Consider the following 21,233-nt stretch of genomic DNA (forward strand, 5'->3'; position numbering starts at 1 on the left):
CGTATACGGGCATAGCAGATGGCCGAGGCCAGCCCCAGAAGAAGTGGTGGTCTTAGATGGAAGAAGGAGGACACCCGCTGGCACTCAGAGCCAAGCTACAAGTGACGAATTACTCTTGCCTGGCAAGTGAACAGATTCACGTGTATTCCTCCCTGTTCACTTGCCATTCACTTGCACTCCACTTGATACATGTGAGTCTGTTCACTTGCCATGCAAGTGTAATTCATCACTTGTAGCTTGGGTCTCAGCCAAAGGCCCGGTGGAACATCTAAGTTTTACAGGCCCTGCGAAACTGTAACAGGTCCCGCAGGGCCCGGATCTCGAGCGGGATCAACTTGACTTTGCACAAGCTTTTAAAGTGCACCTCTCCCTTTCCCGTGTGGGTCATCTTCTGAAAGCCTGTGCAGTGTAGTGGGCTTGAAAATCCCATAAGGTGGAACTTCATGAGTTCTCCATGGGTCAGTTGCAACTCGATGGCACACTTTATCTTGACAGAGTCTAGCTGAAAATCTGGCAACCTTAGTGACTGGAACAGCTCTAATGCAAAAGAGAAATTTCAAATCAGTATGTTAAGGGCATACTTCCACTTCCTTAAAAAGAATAGCATAGTTCTTTTCAATTTATTATATACATATATACTTTTGGACTCTGGATTTAGTACTGAATCCACCTGGAGCTGAGAAAAACCTCATTTTGTATCTTCGGCAATCTCTGCGCACTCCAGGAAGAGTTTTTATGGCCTGCTGCACATTTCGCATATTATCGTGGCTTTGCTAACACATGCAGACTTCGGCATTTTGTATCATCAAATATTTAATGGAAAAAACTAGCCAGCTGCTTATGCAGTCCCATCTGAATAGCCAAACATGGGCAGGAGACGAGGTGGTGGAGGGCAAGCGGAACAAAGCTAAATACTTGGGGCTCTCCACAGCACAAACATTTATTCATTTATTTGCGTGAGGTTGTAGCTGGCCTTGATCCAAGCGCACTCTTTTAAATATTTACTATCCTTAACCTAAAGAAAATAACATGAGAGAAGAAGTGAAAGTTTGGGAGCTGGTTCATCTTTTGGATTTTAAACATGGAGGCATATGCAGCTAAATTTGGGGCAACAGAGTTGCCAATTTGAGGTTTGGAAATTCCTGGAGATTTAGGGGTGGAGCCTAGAGAGAGTAGAATTTGGGGAGGGGACATGATGGTGATGTGATGTCATAGAGTCTGCCCTTGGAAGCTGCTACTCCAGAGATCAGCTGTAATTCTAGGAGAACTCCAGGCTCCATCTGGAGGTTGGTAACTATGGAATATAGTCAACAGGCCAACAGTATAATGAAGCAAACTGGAAAGGTAGTCTCAGGCACTGGATTTGGGGGAGGTGGCAGCCTCCACCCCAGCCCCTGACTTACCAGTTGTCATCGCTTGCCTTTTCTATACCCCACCTGGGAGTAATGCCCCAGCTAAAACTCCAACCCAGCCAATGGCAGCTTACCCATTGCTGCTTTTTACACCACCAACTTCTAGCCCGGTCTCTGCTGACCTGCCCCTGCAGGTAAAGCTGCAAGCTGCTTGGCTTGGACGTGACCTGTGGCAGCACAGGAAAGGACAAGAAGTCTATACTTATTGTCTTCACCACTGCCGCTGTCTGGGTTCAAGCTAAAGTCCCTTTTGCTGCTATTCTCCATGGGCTGTTGAGCTCAGTGGCAATATAGGAGAAAGTACTGTTTGAGACAACATCCCTTGTTGCCAGCTCTGATGGAGCTTAGCTTGGCTTGGTTTCAGCCAGAGGGCCAATAGGAACTTTAATAATGATAACAGTAACAATGATAAAAATAATAATAATAGTGTTTATATACCACTCTTCTAGATAGATTAGTGCCCATTTAGAGCTGTGAACATAGTCAGTGTTACTATTATTCCTAAAATGCAGCTGGGGAGCTGGGGCTGAGAGGAGTGACTTATGCATGGCCCCCTGCAGAGTTTATGGCAGTAGTGGGATTTGAACCAGCAGAATGCTAATTCACAGCCCAATCATTTAACCACTATGCTACAGCTGCTTTCATAATAATAACTGTGCTTACATACAGGCCTGTCTTTGCTTCTAGACAGACAGATTAGCGCCCCACTCAGGGCAGTGAGTAAAGTCAGCGTTATGATTATCCCCACAATACAACTGGGGAGCTGGAGCTGAGAGGAGCAGCTTACCCAAGGACACCTGCTGAGTTCAGGGCAGTAGTGGGATTAGATCTAGCAGAGTGCTGATTTGTAACTCAACCACTTAACCACTATGCTACACCAGCTCTTTTACAATAACTGTGCTTCTATACTGCTCTTCTAGACAGATTAGTGCCCAACTCAGAACGGTGAACAAGGTCAGTATTGTCATTATCCCCACAATACAGCTGGGGCTGAGAGGAGTGGCTTATCCAAGGTCACCTGCTGCGCTCATGGCAGCAGTGGGATTTGAACCAGCAGAGTGCTGATTCAGAGCCTAACAATTTAACCACTATGCTGCAGCAACTTTCCCGGTAAACTGAAGGACCTATTCAATCCTGGTCTGTAAGGAAGTTCGCTTAGTAGGATAATACCATTTTCTTTTATCATGGCTGTTTTGATCTGAAAAAAACCCATTTCGATTTCATTTCTCCTTTGTGCAAATACACAGGTCTTTATGATCATGTCATTTTCTCTTTCCTAGCCCTGATTCCCTTCCCACCCTGTAACACTATGCATTTTCCAGTGCTGACCCTGCATTAATAAATCAATATTATATGAATGATGTGCATGGCATTGTTAAAAAGAATTGCATATAAAAGACATAGCATGTTCGTACACGATACAAATAAATGTGAAAACCCCGCAGTGAAAAGCCGAAGAGTGAAACTGTTGATAAATATATAAATGGACAGTTAAAAAAAAAAAAAGCAAATAGGGAATGTTCACTGATCCCTGAGCAGGATTTGTTTGAAATGCTAATAAATAATGGGACTCAAGCACCTGGTGAAGTCATCCAAGCACTGGCAGGTTTTAAATTATCCCCCCCCCCCTCCAATGACCATGCTATGTAATCAGATGGCATAATGCATAATTAGATAGTTCTGAGAGACCTGTGGTGCTTGTTGCAGACATTCATTCAGGGAAAAGGTTGGGGGCCAATGTGGATTGCTTTCACAGAGGAAAACAGGCTGCGTGCGAAAGTGCTCCAGCTAGAGTCCCCCTCCTTGCTTGAATTCTTTAGCCAGCCACGGCTACTTCCTCAGCTATCAAAAGTGATACAGGGCAAGCTCTGAAAGGTCCATCATGGTTGGTTAGTGACGTCTAGCCAAGAAGCCCGGTTTGAATAGGCATAACATGGCCTCTTGGTTCTGTGGATTGAATGAATGAATGGTGAAAAGGGAAAAAAAACAGGCTGCTGATATCTGCCTCTGTATTATAGACAGGGAAAGGTGGAATTCTGCAATCAGAGTGCGAGGAAGACGGAAACTTCCGTCTGCAGTCCTTTTGTGTCTTTGATGTGGCGTTTCTCTACATGAGATATCTGACACATGAAGAACACATGTTGGGAGATGCAATGTTAGCCGGGAAGGGTAGTTTAAAAAGACAGAGCCAGAGGCAGGGCAAAGGCTTTATTATACATGGGAGCTGTATGAAGAGGCTGTGAAATGCTAGAAAGGACACTTCAGCACATTAGAACTTTTCCAAGTACTACTACAACAACAACAACAACAACAACATTTGATTTATATACCGCCCTTCAGGACAACTTAATGCCCACAACAAAACACTCTCTGAGGTGGATGGGGCTGAGAGAGCTCCAGAGAGCCATGACTAGCCCAAAGTCACCCAGTTGGCTTCAAGTGGAGGACTGAGGAATCAAACCCGGCTCTCCAGATTAGAGTCCTGTGCTCTTATCCACTAAACCCAACTGGCTCTCAGCCTGGCTGAGGAAGGCATATCCAGCTGATTTCCATTCCTCGTTGCCCTCTGGGTGTGATCCCACTCAGTTTTAGACCAGGGAAAAGATGAAATTAACAAACCCTCCGAGGAGCGATCTCCGTCAGCTCTGTCTTTTTAAACTATGCTTCCCAGCTAACATTGCATCTCCCTACACTTGATGAACACAAGCCTAGGTGTCTTGTGTAGTGACTCTTGATGTACTTCTTTGAACAATCTTGACTAGAAAGCATAGAATAGTATTTCCAAAGGCCACACTGGGGGGGGGGGCACCCCTCTTTTCGTGTTACCGCTTTTATGCAGAAGTATTGACTAGGAATGGTAATTTTGACTGGAATGGTTACCTTGTGCCAGCAATTTTGCAATTCAACATGCAAACGATACAGTATGTATACATTTATACTGATGCAATGGGCCCGCTGCCTCACAGGTTACACAAGAAGAAATAGAGGACCTGGACCCTGTTGAAGAAGCCCAAAATAGGAGGGTGGGATAAATGGTTGTGATCAGGGCTTTTTTTCAGCAGGAACATGGTGGAATGGAGTTCCGGCACCTCTTGAAAATGGTCACATGGCCGGTGGCCCGGCCCCTGGTCTCCAGACAGAGGGGAGTTTACATTGCCCTCCGCGCCGCCAAGCAGCACGGAGGGCAATCTAAACTTCCCTCTATCTGGAGACCGGGGGGCGGGGCCACCAGCCATGAGACCATTTTCGCCGAGGGCAACCCACTGAGTTCCACCACCTCTTTTCCCAGAAAAAAAGCCCTGGTTGTGATTGAAAAATCCATCAAGAAACTGAAGAATAAAATGTTACCACTGCTTTCCATCATGAGCTACAGCTTTGTGATCATTTAGGCTTGCTTTTTCAGTTATTACTGTCTATTGATTTTGTTGCATTTTTATAATGTTTCAGAGTTCCTCAAGAACTTTGTTTTCAAGTAAATGAAATCACTTCTTTTTTTTATCTCTCATAATAATCAGAGATGTAGGTGCTCTTGAGGAGTGAACTATAATCCTTCCCTAAATTAAATCCCTACCAGATAGCAATTTCAAGCACAGCATAAAGCAAGTGGGTAATTCATATGTTGCAAGCTGAATTACATTTAAGGTAATTCAATTCATGTAAGAATTCTTTCCCCTTTCACTCCTCTCTTGTTCTTTCTTTTTGTATGCATGAATTCATCTCTTTCCTAAAAGCAGACCTTCTATGTTCTAAGGAGATAAGTATGACTTACACCTCCCATTTACCCACCCAGAGCAGGGAATTACCAGCTCCCAAATCCAGTTGTCCATAGGGTTGCCAGCCTCCAGGTGGGGGCTGGAGAACTCCTGGAATTACAACTGATCTCCAGGCCACAGAGATCAGTTCACCTGGAGAAAATGGCTACTTTTGGGGATAGACTCTATGGCATGATACTCTACTGTGTTACCAGAACTGCTCTTTACTATAATGGGGAATTAGCTGTAGCAGTCTGTAACTTAAAATTAAGCACGGATCATAACCTATGTATACGGAGGTCCCGATCCCAGACACTCTAGTGAAAAAGAGGCAGACTACAAATAGGTTCCAAACACGTGTATTTAGTGTGGCGTAAGCCTAACTTGCACAATCATACAAGAAACACACAAGATCTAGGAAATACAGAGTATGGAATACAGAGACGTTCGCATTAGCTGGTTCCCAACGATGATAGGGGAAATACTCACTTATCCTGGAGCGAAGCAGAGACACAGCAGCGAGGGTGGCCCAATGCCAGCACTGGGACCACAGACGGACAGCAAGGAGGTCTGGATAGGGAATGGCCGAGGCACTGAGTGGTCTGGGAGACCAGCTTAAATACCCCAAAACGTACCCTGGGGCTGGTGCTGTACTTGGTGGTTCTCACAGATTAAAACAAAGGTTCTAATGGGCTACTGAATGGCTTGGATGGGCCACTTTGGTAATCAGATTGTGATAAGTGACACCTCAGGAAGAGGGGACAAAAGAGGGAGGGGGAAATCCAAGTGGGCTGAAAGGATGTTCCAGCGGACAGGGCTTGTCCTGATGTCATCAGCTTCTGGAATGCGGAGGTTTCTTTGAGATGCATTCTCTAAGTGCTTGGGATGGTCGGCACTTAGTTCCTTCTCCGGGGCGGCTCCTAAGATATGCAGAGCGGGGCGAGGGGCTCTCGCTGCGGACGTGGTGTGCCCGCTTCGCCGAAATGGCTTCCCAAAGCAGTCTTCCTCTCAGGGTCTTCTGGCTGCCTGAGAACATGGATGCCGGCTGGGCATGGCTGGGGCTGGATAGCAGGCTGCCCGGTAGCGAGGGCAAGCTCGGGGACCGGCTCGCGGGAGGCTCCAGGTGGGAACTGACCAGGGAGCGCCTAGCCAGGCTCGCTGGAGGTTTCCCCGGCAGGCGCCCGGCTGCTAGCAGCGGCTTGGGCCCATATGAGGCAGGCTTCCATCGAGGCAGGGGGAACAGCACTTTAAAACACAGTCCAAGGCAGGGAACAGGCACGGTCCGTGGCAGATGGCAATGCAGGCACGGGGCACACTTGTAACACAGTCCAAACGCACACTAGGAAGTCCAGATACAGGTCAGGGCAGGGCTGCCCAGAAATAGAGTCCTTTGTGCAGTTAACCAAACATGGAGTCAGTAAACTACACAGTCTATTGCAGCAGCAAGGTAATTGACACGCAGGCAGGAAACTGACACGTGTATCAGAGCACACACGTGCAAAGCAATCTTTGTGCAGCAGTGAAACAGTAATGCAGGAAACTTTAACACAGTTCATGGCAGGTTTTAAAGCAGGGGAGGGGGCCTACTTGGCAACAACTGAGGCCCTGCCCCTAGCTCCATTCTTTCCAGGCTCCACCCCCAAAATCTCCAGGAATTTCCCAACCTGGACCTAGCAACCCCAATTGTCCGCCCCCAATGAACTAAGGAGTGGGAGGGAAAAAATGCAGTCCTCTATCATATCACCCCTCAGTCACTTTTTTTCTAAGTTAACAGCCCCCACATACTTTAGCCTCAAGTCTCCCAAATAGTTCAGTACTCTAGCCATTGCGTATTGCAGCCTCTACACATATTATCAAAATCTGTTCTTAATAAATTATTCTTCAAGCTCCAGAGTTCTGGTCTGACTCAACAGCCTCAGTACCTCTTTCAGATATTTCCAGATTCATTTAAATCTGTAAATTCTTTGAACAGTTTCCTGACGGAAGAATTGTAAGAGCCGCGTTTTCAAAAGAAATAGCTCACCATTAGTTTGTGGGCAGACTCCCCCCCCCCCACCGTGCTAATTTGGCACACACTAGATTGTGTTGCTGGCAAACACTTCATATGCTTCATTTTGCTTTCTGTGCTCTGCAAAAGCCAGCGTGTAAAGGATGCTCTTTCCTCTTGACTGGCACAGCTCAAATTCTGCCTGGTTCCACCAGCCTAGCATCTGGGAGCGTGCCAGTCTTCTGGGCTTGCTTACTGCAAACCTCTTGGCTCTTTCTCTGCTGGCAGAATTTGTGGGCACTGATTAGATCTATATGTCCTCATTGTCTTCCTGGGGTATGACAATAATGCTGTGCCCAGCTAACTGGGATGGCAGCCACTGCCATGAAACACACAGCATCAGTGAGAGACGGGCATTGGAACTCTTTACAAACTCTTTATAGTTGGAAGAGGAGGATTCAGCGACTGTCTGGCTTCACGAATCGCGGACGGACACAACGAACCGGGCTTCTTACACACGCTGGTTCGTTGGCCTTGGACACTCACAAACTGCCAGATCACAACCAGACGATCAGGCAGTTCATGGGGTTTTAGCGTTCGTAATGCGGTTCGTGCCCATGTCTATTCAGCGCTGTCCCTTTCCTCAGGTTTCAGAGGGGGACAAACCAAAGAGTTAGAAAGATAGAGAGGTCAGGGCACTCTGTTTACTTACTGCTCTGACTGTCCTTTGACATGTAGATTGCTATTCTCAGGATTTCCTCCTCCTGACTTCCTCTTTGTCACCTCTTCTCTTCCTGGCTTTGTTCCAGGCAATATCTCTCTCCTTCTCCTCCCTCCATCTTGGCAGCATGGATGCAGGCCTTGTCCTAGCATCCATGCCCATCCTTAGATTAGATAGGTAGTTAGGATCTGTCTCATTCTTTCCTTTCAGAGTATGGAGTTCCTACAATAAAAAACTCTTATTTCCTTTCTAAATATAAGGAAGTGTATGCTTTGTTATTTTCTCTCCTGCACACACAGCCGCCAGCAGAACCAGCTCACAACCACCTATAATCACGTTTCCTATGCCAAACAACCGACTCTGCTAATGGCCCAAACATGGAATCCTTTAATTAGGTTTCTGGGGCCTATGTTATGTAGGTCCCAGAAACCTAATTAAAGGATTTATTTGTTTATCATTTACAAACCAAGCAAACCTCATAGAAATCTTGGGGTAATCTCGGAGTAAAAAGCAAGCAGTTTTTCTTTTAGAAAGGAGAGCTGTTTTATTGCCAACATATCTATGCCACAATGTATGAAAGCATCCAAATAATTTTCTGAAATCTACACCACCATTTTTTTTTATTAACAGCTTTCTTTTTTTAAAAAAAGTGTCTTAAAGTTTAATATGAAACCCTAAGAGACTGGCGGCTCCGCTGTTCAATCACACAAAGCAAATGAAACCGGAAAGCTCTGACAGGTGGTACGTAAGTGAATGTTGAGAGTGTCAGCGAGTATATGAGAAATTAGAAGACAAGAATTATTGTAGCGTCAACAGCCAAAACAAGGAAAGATACACATTTCTTCCTCCCCCCTTTTCATTGCAGCATTAAAACAACACGTTCTATTAGTTTAAATTTGCATTTATGTGCCGTATTTATGTCTTAGGAATTTACTGTACTGACTAGTACTGTGTAATCTGCCTTGAATCTCAGTGAGAAAGGCGGACTATAAAAGATGTGAATAAATGCATGAAATAAATAAAGAGGCCTTTGCACGTTGTCTTGCTGGGGCTTGCAGACAGAACACGGTTACTGTCATTTTACGGACAAGGAAAACTGAGGTTGAGTGCTGCTTTTTCAAAATCCAGATGCCTTTTATCCCCATGTTTCTCAAGCAGTCACATGTGAAAAGTATTCTGCAGAACCAGTATGATATGCTGACTGGTTCACAGGTAGAATGAGGACTAGTAACATTGAAGTTCAAATCCCACATTAGTAGCAAAGCTTATTGGATGACCTTGGACCCATCACTCTTTTGCAGCTCAACATGGTTGTGTGAAGACAAAATGGAGGGGTGTGTGTATGTCCCAAGAAGCAGGTCTGAAAGAACACACTAGTCCAAGTCCATCTAAGTTAGTTCATAGTTAAAGGTTGTTATCAAACTTCTAGTCAACTGGACATATCTGTAGATGTTTGAAGTTCTCTGGTTTCTAAAGTGAACTCAAAGTATTAGGTATTCACCATTGTTCCCTGCTTATTTCCATATTCGGCATGAACCATTTAATACAGTTTTTAGTTTGTGGGGTCAGGGGTCTCCCCCTGACCCCAAATTACTGCATATGCATTGTTTAAAACATGCAAATGAACATTGTTTAAAACATGCAAATGAACATGCAAATGAACAGGCTCATAATGATTGTATACACAGTTGCATCAAGATTAGTTGTGGGTGAGGGTTTACCAGTATATAGGAATGCCTCATGGCACAGAACCCCGTGGCGCAGAGTGGTAATCTGCAGTACTGCAGCCCAAGCTCTGCTCACGACCAGAGTTCGATCCTGGTGGAAGCTGGGTTCAGATAGCAGGCTCAAGGTTGACTCAGCCTTCCATCCTTCTGAGGTCGGTAAAATGAGTACCCAGTTTCCTGGGGGTAAAGTGTAGATTACTGGGGAAGGCAATGGCAAACCACCCCGGAACAAAAAGTCTGCCTAGAAAACGTCATGATGCAGCGTCCCCCCGTGGGTCAGTAATGACTCAGTGCTTGCACACCTTTATCTAGGAATGCATATGCACATCAGTGAAACACCACCAAAAAATACATTGCATCAAGATTGTTTTTTTGCAGTGTTTAATCAGTGCAATATATATGGGAGAGAGGAAGGAAAACAAATGAACTGAAAGGTCAAGCTTCTGCTGCAGAAGATCCCACCTGATGTGGCCACTAACCACACCGCTAACCCATTCCTGGTGGTTGCTTCTGCTTGTTATTTTCCTTTAGGCAATAATTGGGGCCCCTTTGAAGGTTTTTCCCTTTGAAGCCCATCTCTTCCTTTCCTCTCTACTCTGCTACCTCCTTCTACACATCATCTTTCTAAGCTAAAAGGACAGTTTGGGTGTATATCACCTCCTGCTACCGACTCCTAACTGAGCAAGGAAGCTTAAATTTCGGGAACTGCTGCTCAGGGAAATTCATTATGGTTTCCAATTTCTGGTTAATTACCCAGGACATTGGCAGGCAGCCAGGAATGCCAGTTGGCACATGTTCCTGATGGTGCCATCCAACAAAACCGGATTGGTTTCACAGTTGCTCTTTGCCCCTACCATTTGCTCATTTCCCCTTACAGCAGGTGATAGGAGATAGGCCTGATGATCTTGCAGTGTCCTAGAGGCTTCTGCGGAGTGAACTTCCACTTCCTGGTTGAGTAGATAGTTCCAGCATCACGTCAGTAACCCTCCTTGATGCCTTTTAGCCCTGCTATTGTGGCTTAAAGAACTACTTAAAAAGTTATGCTCCTCACCATCCTCTAGGGGGCAGTAGAGGGTGTGCTCAGCAAGAGGAACGCATCTGAAGGCCATCTTGCCCACCATTGAGCTCTATGAGATGGAGTTTGTGGGGTGAGAAGTACACCATGTGTACATCGGATGGTATGCTGGACAATGGATCAGGCCAACTCTGCTTGAGAAAAAACTGATTGTTTGGAGTTCACCTCCCCATTACACGATCTCAAGGAGTTTGACTATGATTTTATCCTTAATGGATATTTATTTTTAACCAGTGGAACTCCGCATCTTTTTTAATTCAGCAAAGAACAATATCTTGGTTATACAGCATCGTACACTGGCAATAGTTGAAAATTTAGTTTTGCTTTTGGTAGGAAAAGCATTCCCCTATTGTCCATAAAATTACACTTCATGGAGTTTAGCTTTGTATATTAGCCAGGAAACTGGGATTCGTTGGAAACTTCTGCATCGTTTACATCACTAACTTGGAATGTTGAAATCTCTCCGATTGTGCCAGAAAACTGAAAATTTCCTACCTGGGTGTGGGTTCTGCTTCCCTTTTTATATTTTGATGTATATTTTTGTTTCAAAGTCTCTTTTTCTCAAAAGCTCCTAAAGTAAAAAAACTCGAACAAAGCAATAGTATAAAATAATTAAGAGCGTTGTTATTATTCTAATGACCCATTTCCATGGAAGATAAAGCCTATCTATTGATTAATGTTTAAATGGTTATTAGACCTGAAGTACAAGCAGAGTTCATGGACTGTATCATTCACTGTTCATTAGTGGCTGCATCCGTTTCTTCTCTTCCCCTTTCCCGTTGGGACCGAAAGCTTTCTGAGATGCCAATAGCAACATTCTCAGTCAAGACAATGAGATGTTACAGCAAACAGAATGTTGTTACACACAGCGTAGAGTCGAGAGCATCATTTTTATATCTTTGTCCATCCAACAAATTGATCCAACAATATACGGGCCAGAATCCAAATTGGTAAAATCCCATCGGGCTTCTGGCTCTCTTTTTTTTTTTAACCTCTCAAACAGCCTGGTCTGGCTTGGACAATCGGAGAGGAGAACAGATTAGTGTCTGCCATGCCAGATTACTGGCATGACATGTTTTGTTGAGCAAATGAGTGCAACGCCTGGCATATTCACATGAAACTCAATGAAGGTAGGTTCAAACTATTAGGGTTATCATTATCATTATCATTATCATTATCATTATCATTATCATTATCATTATCATTATCATTATCATTATCATTTCTAACCCACCCTTCCCACAAGTGGGCTCAGGGCAAGGTACAACAGTTATAAAAATACAATAAAATATTAAACAACTATTCATAAAACAACAGTTCATATTATAAAATTAACAAATAGATAATAACTGTCCCAAGACGGGGTCATTATCAACATCAACATCAACATCAACATCAACATCAACATCAACATCAACATCAACATCAACATCAACATCAACATCAACATCAACATCAACATCAACATCAATATCAATAGTCCACTGTCTCCACAAGCAGGCTCAGAGCAGAGTACAACAAATATAAAACAGCATAACAATTTAGTTTAAAACCAACTAAAAACATCAACACAAACAGCGATTTCTAAAAGAGAGTGGCTGTGGTGCCCATATCGCATGACCCAGCAATAACAACAAACCAGGGGATTGGGTGGCTAACTGCTAGATGTTAGTAAATCTGAGGGGGCAGTACCCCCCTATGGCAGTTAGGGTTAGATTAGAATGTCATAATTTCAGAGGGAAGACACCTAAACTGGGTAAAAATGGCAGGAAGCCCCTCCACTGTAGGAGAGAGATCAGGGGAAATTATTGCTGCAACCAAACCAGTATTATTTTTATTTTTATTTTTTTATTTATGTCATTTATATTCCGCCTTTCTCACTGAGACTCAAGGCGGATTACATAGTGTGAGATTAGTACAATCAGTGGCAAGGACAAGGGCAGGCATTTCCATACAGTGTCAAGAACATTTCCATAAACAATGTCATGAGGTAAAAGAATATAAGTTTACGAAGATATAATATTAGCAAGGATCCAGTATGGGGGTGAGGAATTGCTGAAACGGAACATAATAAATCCCAGGACTTACACTGAACAACATAAAGCACAGGTAGGATATAGGAGTACATATTTAAAGCAACAGATAATGTGTAAGGCAATATAATGGAGAAATCTATGGTTCTTAACTCATTAGTGAAACATCTGGGATCCCTTTCCTACAATACCGTCCTCTTAGCTGAGAAAAAAGGCCTTTTTGAATAATTCAGGTTCGTGAAAGTTCGTGGTTCGTGAAATGTGATGAACCACGAACCCCATGGTTCACTTTTTTCTGGTTCGTCCCCATCTTGAGTTGTATTCACTTTCAGAAATCAAGAGTTTCTACCAAATGTTGCCTAAAGTGAAATTTGAACCAAATCGAGAAGGCCCTGGAATTTTGAGAAAGCCAACACACAAAACAACAATACCTGGATGAGGAATTGCACATTTCTCGATGGGACAGATTTTTGCTAGATGAATACAGGGTGAGTGGGTTGCAGGTGAAACTTCTGACAGAACTTTAAAGCCAGCGAAACTGGTTTTCAATAAGATTAGCCTGTTCCCTCCTGGTAGTTTTACACATCTCTAAGGAAGTCCACTTCCCCTTCCCTCCTTCCCCACACAGCGTTCCCATTTCCTCTTTTCTCTCTGTAGCATATTTATCTAAGGTGTATATGTAATTTAATTGTCTATTGTTTTTTTGTTATACTCCAGCTTTTCCCAAGTTTGAGTCTGCTATTTTTTTTCCCCAAGAGTGTGGTTGTTGTTTTTTCCCAAGAAAAAAAATGATGTCTGGAAGGAGCGGACTCATTTCAGATAGCTAAACAAGATTTTATAGATCCATGTTCTGCCGAAATGACAAATGCGGAGTCAAGATTCTATCAGACATATTGCGCTGGCTGTTTGATTTTGTTTGTTTTTTATTGAAAGATTAAAATCTGGACATCTTGGGCCAGATGTCAGGAATAGAGTGCTATCAGCAAGAACATGCTGGGCAAAAGAGAAAGAATTGCTGAGTAAACAGTTAAACATTCTGCCGTTGGTGATTTGCATATTCCAAGTGAACTATCCGGCTGCTTTTGTTCAAGTCAATGGGTGTCTCTAATTTATTGGTCTTTTTGCCTTCCTGCAGTCCACTGCAATTAACAGAAAGGCTCTTCTTGATTTCACGGAGCATAAAACAGTAATTTTCATGCTATGGGCTGTTTTTCTACCAACATAACCCCTTGTTATAGTTGGTCATGCCTCCAACACTTGGCGACATACAATGATAATGAATGACAGACGAGGCTGTGCAATTAGAGGAGACAGAGTCAACAACAGAGGAGAACAAGGCATACAAATGCATCTGAAATACAAACAGCATTTGTCAACGTGTCGCGTGTCACATGTGTATGAGAACCGTCAATCATCATTGCTGCTAGCCGTGAACACGTCACTTTCCTCTTTCGGAGAATAGATGTTTGATGGATGGATGGATTGTCCACCTGTCATACTAGTGTGTCTGAATTGGCTTTCAGTTGACTACATTGTGATGTGTTTGTGCAGGATGTCTTGTGCGTCCTTCATTTGGCAATTGTTGACAAATCTTTTTTTTTTGGATTTGGTTAAAGATGGTTGGTTAAGAGGGGTTGCTACACTTTCTCTCTTTTAAACTCTAAAAACGAATTTATACTACAGTCAACAATTACTGCATATTCAGAAAAGCAAAACGGAGGGAGAGTTCGTTGTGTTTGTGAAACTGAATTGCAGTTCAAAATGTGGAAGTGCTAAAACTTCCACAGCAACTGCCCAAGCGAAGATCTATTTTAGTTGCATCAGTACTCTCTTGGGTTGCAGCCGAATACCCAAACCATTGCTCTCTTTGTTTGTTTTTTTTTGCAGATACTCTGTGGACAAAGATCCAGCCAACTGGCTGGAAATCAACCCAACAAACGGGACTATTCTCACTACGAATATCCTTGATCGGGAATCATCATACGTCATCAATAATGTGTACACTGCATCTTTTCTTGCAATTGACAGTGGTGAGTAACAGCAATTTCTGAAAGCAGGAGGTGGTTAGCGGATGTCAAGCGGGAAGTTATTCCTCCCATCTAAGTTACTTTGAGCTGTCTCCACAAGCAGGTCATCGGTTCCTATACTGAGAAAGTTGGTCTATTATAGGACCTAAGTTTGATTGACATTCACTGAGCATGACTGTGGCAGTGGTTAAGAGCAGCAGGACTCTAATCTGGAGAGCCGGGTTTGATTTCCCGCTCCTCCGCTTGAAGCCAGCTGGGTAACCCTGGCAGTGGTTAAGAGAGGCAGGACTCTAATCTGGAGAGCCAGGTTTGATTTCACTCTCCTCTGCTTGAAGCCAGCTGGGTGACCTTGGGTCAGTCACAGCTCTTTGGAGCTCTCTAAGCCTCCGCTTAGGGTGATTGTTATGAGAATAATAATAACACTTTTGTAAACCTCTCTGAGTGGGTGTTAAGTTGTCCTGAAGGGTGGTATATAAATCGAATGTTGTTGTTATTATTTTATTAATCCAACAATGAGAATTTAGCACTGAACTTCTGCCTATGTCCTAGGTAGCCACTCACACAATTGCTGGTACTGGCTTTAGATAGACTCCCTGTGCTCAAGTCCAAAGTGATGTATGACTAAGACAGTGATTGCAAAATTATGGCACAGCTGTATCCTCACATCTTTTATGTATGCTTATCACATGTTGTCAGTGTTTGATGAATATGCATATGGTGGGCAACCAGCCTAGAATCCCCCCCCCGTGATTTACATATGAATGTATTTAGCAAAACTCTTTTTCAGGAGAGAAGGTGGGAAAGCCGGCCTGAACAAGCCAAGTCTTGGGGAAATGCATGGAATTTAGGAATCTAGAATCAAAGGTTGTATTCTTCATGGTACCCAATGGTCAGACATGTCATGCATCCAAGCTCTGACTCATGAAAACTTATGCTGAAATGCAGTTTGGCATAGTTGTGAAGAGCAGCAGGACTCTAATCTGGAGAGCCGGGTTTGATTCCCCACTCTTCCCTTGAAGCCAGCTGGGTGCCCTTGGGTCAGTCACAGCTCTCTCAGAGCTCTCTCATGAGCTCTGACTCACGAAAGCTTATGCTGAAATGCAATTTGGTGTAGTGGGACTCTAATCTGGAGAACCTGGTTCGATTCCCCCACTCCTCCACTTGAAGCCAGCTGGGTGATCTTCGGTCAGTCACAGCTCTCTCAGAGCTCTCTCAAACCCACCTCACAGGGTACCTGTTGTAGGGATAGGAATAACACACTTGGTAAACCACTCTAAGTGGGTGTTAAGTTGTCCTGAAGGGTGGTATATAAATCAAATGTTACTATTATTATACTATTATTCTGTAGTCTTTAACATGCTGTTTGACTCCTCTGTAATAGTCAAGACCGACCATCTTATATAGGCACAGCTTCAGACCTCCAGTCTCAAAAAAATCAGGCAGATTGCAATGGAAGAGCTGCCATAAACACAGCACTAGCTTCAGGCACCGACCTGGGAAGGAAGAGGAGCCTTTCTAGTCATTCCTGCTGCCTCCTTCGTGCCTTCAAATGAAGACAAACCAACTTCAGGATCACATGAGCAACTGAACCAAGTCACAGGCTGCGACGTAAAACCCTCAAGATCTCCAGCCAGTTTGCTTTGAAGGAGCAGGAATTCCTTTGTCTTCTAAGAGGGGTGGGGCTGTGGCTCAGTGGTGGAGCATCTGCTTGGCACGGAGAAGGTCCCAGGTTCAATTCCCGGCATCTCCAGTTAAAAGAACCAGGCAGTAGATGATGTGAAGGCCCCTTGCCTACGTCCTTGGAGACTTAGGGCCAAGCTACACATGACGAATGACACTTGAACGGCAAGTGTATTTCTCCCTGTTCACTTGCCCTCCACTCAATCCACTTGCCGTTCAAGTGTCATTCGTCATGTGTAGCTTGGCCCTGAGTCAACAATGAACCTGTCTTGATGGACGAAAGGTCTGATTCAGTATAAGGCAGATTCATGAGGTCAAGAGTGCAATACTAAATAGAGTTACACCTTTCTAGACCCTTTGACTTCTGCATAGGGCTGCAACGTCAGTGCAGGAACGCAACAGCAACATTCGATTTATATACCACCCTTCAGGACAACTTAACACCCTCTCAGAGCAGCATACAAAGTATACTGTTGTTGTTGTAGTAGTAGTAGTTGTTGTTGTTATTTTGTGCAAAATCCAACCCCCAAATGTTCATTTGTCCAACTTCATGCCACGCAACATCTATATTGTTAGTTTAGGTGGGTAGCTGTGTTGGTCTGCAGTAGAACAGCAAGATACAAGTCCAGTGGCACCTTAGAGACCAGCAAGATTTTCAGGATATGAAGAAGGTATCTGAAGAAAAGAGCTTTGATTCTAAGGTGCCACTGGATTCAAATCCTGCTGTACCACTGGGGAAATACTTATGAGAATTGCCAAAGATTGATTCCACAGTCAATCTAGTAAACATGCACTCTTCCATTCAGAGTATTAGGAAGTGACCACTGTTGAATGGGTAGCCATGTTGGTCTACCCAACATGTTCAGCAACACCTTAGAGACCAACAAGATTTTCAGGGTGTAAGCTTTTGTCTGAGGACAGCCACTTTTAAGTCCTGGAAGCTTAATATGTTCTCCCGCTGGTAGTGTTGTGATTTCTAATGTCAGATTTATGTCCTTTTATAATGGCTCAGGGATCTCCATTACTATTCATGTCTGAAGAAGGGAGCTCTGACTCTCGAAAGCTTACACCCTGAAAATCTTGTTAGTCTCTAAGGTGCCACGGGACTTGTATCCTTCACCCATGTTGCTTATTGTGGCTAGTGGCAGACTTGGAATGATCAATACCGCAAACTGTACGAGAGACAATTGTTGTGAGGCCTTACTTATCATAGTAAATAAAAAAACACCATCAAGGTTCTTACTTGTCTGAGCAGAATTAATTCTGGTTTCTGCCCCCTAAAGAATATTCTCTGAGCTAATATTAAGCCCTTGACACCACAGCATCAATAAGTAACATCCTCGTCATGCCAGATTCCGTCCCATTTAACGTGTAATGGCAATTAGAATGAAAACACAATTAAAAACCCTTGTTAAAATGCAATATTTTTAACATATTATGCAGATTAAAGTTCCTTCTGTTGCACATAACCTAAATTAAAAGGATCTTATGAAAACTCATTGCAAGTTACTTTGGTACCGCATTAAAAAGAGAGGAGGAAAACGGCACAGCTGAAAGCCATGCAATATGAATAAGGGCTCTGTGTGTGTGTGTGTGTGTGTGTGTCTGTGTCTGTGTGTCTGTGTGTCTGTCTGTCTGACTGACTGACTGACTGTGTGTGTGTGTCTGTATGACTGTGTGTGTGTGCGCACACGTACATGTGCATGTATATATAACTTAAAAAGCTAATACGCTTCTCAGCGATGCATCTGGTTTCGTTGCAGCGATGAATTGTAAAATGCTTTCTCTAAGAGGGTAATTTCACATTTTTGTGCTTCATGATTTGGTACAGGGAACATTTGCAGGGTTTTAACAAGAATATGGCTTTAAAATGCAAAACGGGAAGGGGGGGACCCACTTAGCTATGGTGATTTAGTTGTATATTCATAAATGTATTTTTTTTGCACAGCAGTATATGTGGGAGATGGTGGTTTTCTTTGAAGAAGAATGCCGCCAAACATATTCCTTATCCTGCACTGGTTGGTGTTGGAGGATGTATCTTTTATGTCGTGTGTGCGTATCCATTAACTATAAAGCGATCAGAACTGTGTGTGTTTGTTTGAGAAACCGCTTCTGGTATTACTGGGGAAAGAATTTTCTTGCATGGCTACAGCAACTCAATCGCCGGCCAGGGCAAGAAGGGGTGGCGGCGTGGAGTCTGTTGTGTATCATTTGATTCATTTGCGTAAGTTCTCTGGACACTTCTGGCATGCACCGTTGTAGAAATGATGTCCTATTCATGTGTAGGCAGACCCTTATGTGCATGTCTTCTTCGGAGCTTCTGGAGGCATCTGACTATCGGGTGTTGGAATGGGACCACTTCTAGCAAGACAACTCTTATGTATGGGTTGATTTTTGTGCTGAGAAAGAGTCTAATGGTCAGTTCTTCATCTAGGCTAGAGGTGGCAAAGTGGTGGTGGCAGAGGAGGCAAAGGCTGATGCATCCAGCTGCCCGAAGTCATTCTTTCCCAGACGTCGTTCATATCTGAAGAAGGGAGCTTTGACTCTCAAAAGCTTATGCCCTGGAAATCTTGTTGCTCTCTAAGGTGCCACTGGACTCAAATCCTGGTGCTCTACTGCAGGCCAACACGGCTACCCACCTAAACTATCCTGGTCTCTAAGATGCCACTGGACTCACATCCTGCTGTTCTACTGCAGACCAACACCTAAACTATCCTCAAAATCTTGTTGGTCTCTAAGGTGCCACTGGACTTAAATCCTGCTGTTCTACTGCAGGCCAACACAGCTACCCACCTAAACTATCCTGATTATCTTGCTGGTCTCTAAGATGCCACTGGACTCAAATCAACAGGAGGGAAGGTACCGGCTGGATGTTAGGAAAAACTTCTTCATGTTAAGAGTAGTTCAGCAGTGGAACTGGCTGCCCAGGAATGTGGTGGGTAGAGGCAGTCCCAAATCGGGAAAATGGCTGTTTGTTGTGGTTCATGGTTCGATGAATTTCACAGTGAACCAGCATGAAATTGTTTGGTTCACGAACTAGTTCATTGGGTTTGTGAATACATCACTTCCTGGGCAGCAGAAGGTCTGCAGAAAGCCCATCCCCCCAATTGCCTAGGAAACTGATTGATCAGCACCAGGCTGTCTGCAGTGACAAACCGAAAAATGAACCAAATGGTGTGGCCTAAAAATCATCACTGTTCATCGTGGTTTGTTGGGTTTCATCAGAAATGCCCTCCGACAAACCGCCTATTCACACACAAATAATGGCCAAGTTCGTGATGAACTTTGGTTTGTATTTTGGTTCGTGCCCACCTCTAGTGGTGGGTTCTCCCTCATTGGCAGTCTTCAAGAAGCAGCTGGATGAATGCTTGTCAGGGATGCTTCAGCCTGTTCTTGCATTGGGCAGAGGGTTGGACTAGATGGTCTTTAAGGTCATTTTCAGTTCTATGATTCTATGATTTTTCTTGCCTGTTTACACTCATGCTGAGCTACAGGATGGTGAAGTGAAGTCTTTCTAGGGTGGAGATGATGCCCCACTATGGTACATATCTTGGTGCTCAGCTTGAGTTCTCTGTCCCTGGAAATCTTGGTCTACTGCCCACAATCTTGGCTTGATGCTAGTGAAGTCACACCTCTGGTTCTCCTTCTTCCTGTCATGTTACTCTGATGTAACCTGTTTGCAACTCAGTAAGTCCTGTGACCGAAGAAGGTGAAAACTCTACAGCGTTGGCCCATCCTTTGCTCCAAAAGGTCAGACCAGAACCAATGGGTTGAAATGGAATCAAAAGAGTTTTTGGCTAAACGTTAGGAAGACCTGTTTGACAGAGCGGTAGAACAGGCTTCCTCGGGAGGTGGCAGGCACTCCTTTGGAGGTTTTTAAGCAGAGGCTAGATGGCTATCTGACAGCAATGCTGCTTCTGTGAACCTGGGCAGATCATGAGAGGGAGGGCAGGAAGGGTTACATCAGTGCTTAGTTCTCATGGCCCCTTCTTACACGACCAGGGTAATGCTGATCACCACTTTGGGTTCAGGGACCAATTTTTCCCAGGCCAGTTTGGCTAGGGATCCTGATAATGTTTTGCCATCTTCTGGACATGGAGCAGGGGTCACGGGCTGTGTGTGGGGGTTGGACTAGATGACCCTGGAGGTCCCTTCCAATCCTATGGTTCTATGATTCTATGATCTAGCCCAGAATTTTCTGCTCTGCTATTTACTCTCTAGGGTCTCAGAGAGAGAGAAGTCTTTCCTGACACCTGCTACCTGAGATCCGTCTTCTTCTCCTTGGAGTTGGAAGGATTAAACTTGGGACCTTCTAAACACAAAAGAGGTGCTCTGTCATGAAACTACGCCCGCCCATGCTGATTCTGAAAAGAAAATATTGAATAAAATTGAAAAGAGGGGGAAATAATATTAGCCACTGACGTTTATGGATGGCCTTGTTCTCCAAGGGAGCTGTAGCATTGCATTTTTGCTTGATACTATTTCAGTTAATTTAACCTTCTCTGAAAGTCCTAAGAATGATTTCTACTTGCATTAAATTATTCAAGCACCAGGCTACATGTATTATGTAGCTCATTGGGAACATAATAATCCTGAGAAAATTGGGCATTAGCATTGGTTGGCTAGGAAAATTGCGGCAGAATCAATTCTGCTGCTTTAGTGCAGACGTACAACCTTTTGTAAAGGAAAAAAGTGGGGAAGAGGCTCATGAAATTACAGAATTCCATAACATTCCTTCAAAAATATTGCCAAGAAGGAAACCCAGTGGAGGCGACGGACTTCTATGGACAATTGAAGCACACCATCACAGACCTTGGGT

General features: G+C 43.9%; 1 protein-coding gene across 1 annotated transcript in view; it reads left to right on the top strand.

The window, feature by feature from the left end:
* Positions 1 to 21,233, top strand: part of CDH13 (cadherin 13) — an 879,383-nt gene that overhangs the window by 813,748 nt on the left and 44,402 nt on the right. The window contains exon 11 of the mRNA XM_055000790.1: positions 14,595 to 14,737. Within this exon, the coding sequence (XP_054856765.1) occupies positions 14,595 to 14,737 (143 nt within the window). The remainder of the gene's footprint in view (positions 1 to 14,594; positions 14,738 to 21,233) is intronic.

This window comes from Eublepharis macularius, chromosome 16 (genome assembly GCF_028583425.1).
Source record: "Eublepharis macularius isolate TG4126 chromosome 16, MPM_Emac_v1.0, whole genome shotgun sequence".
NCBI classification, from domain to species: Eukaryota; Metazoa; Chordata; class Lepidosauria; order Squamata; family Eublepharidae; genus Eublepharis; species Eublepharis macularius.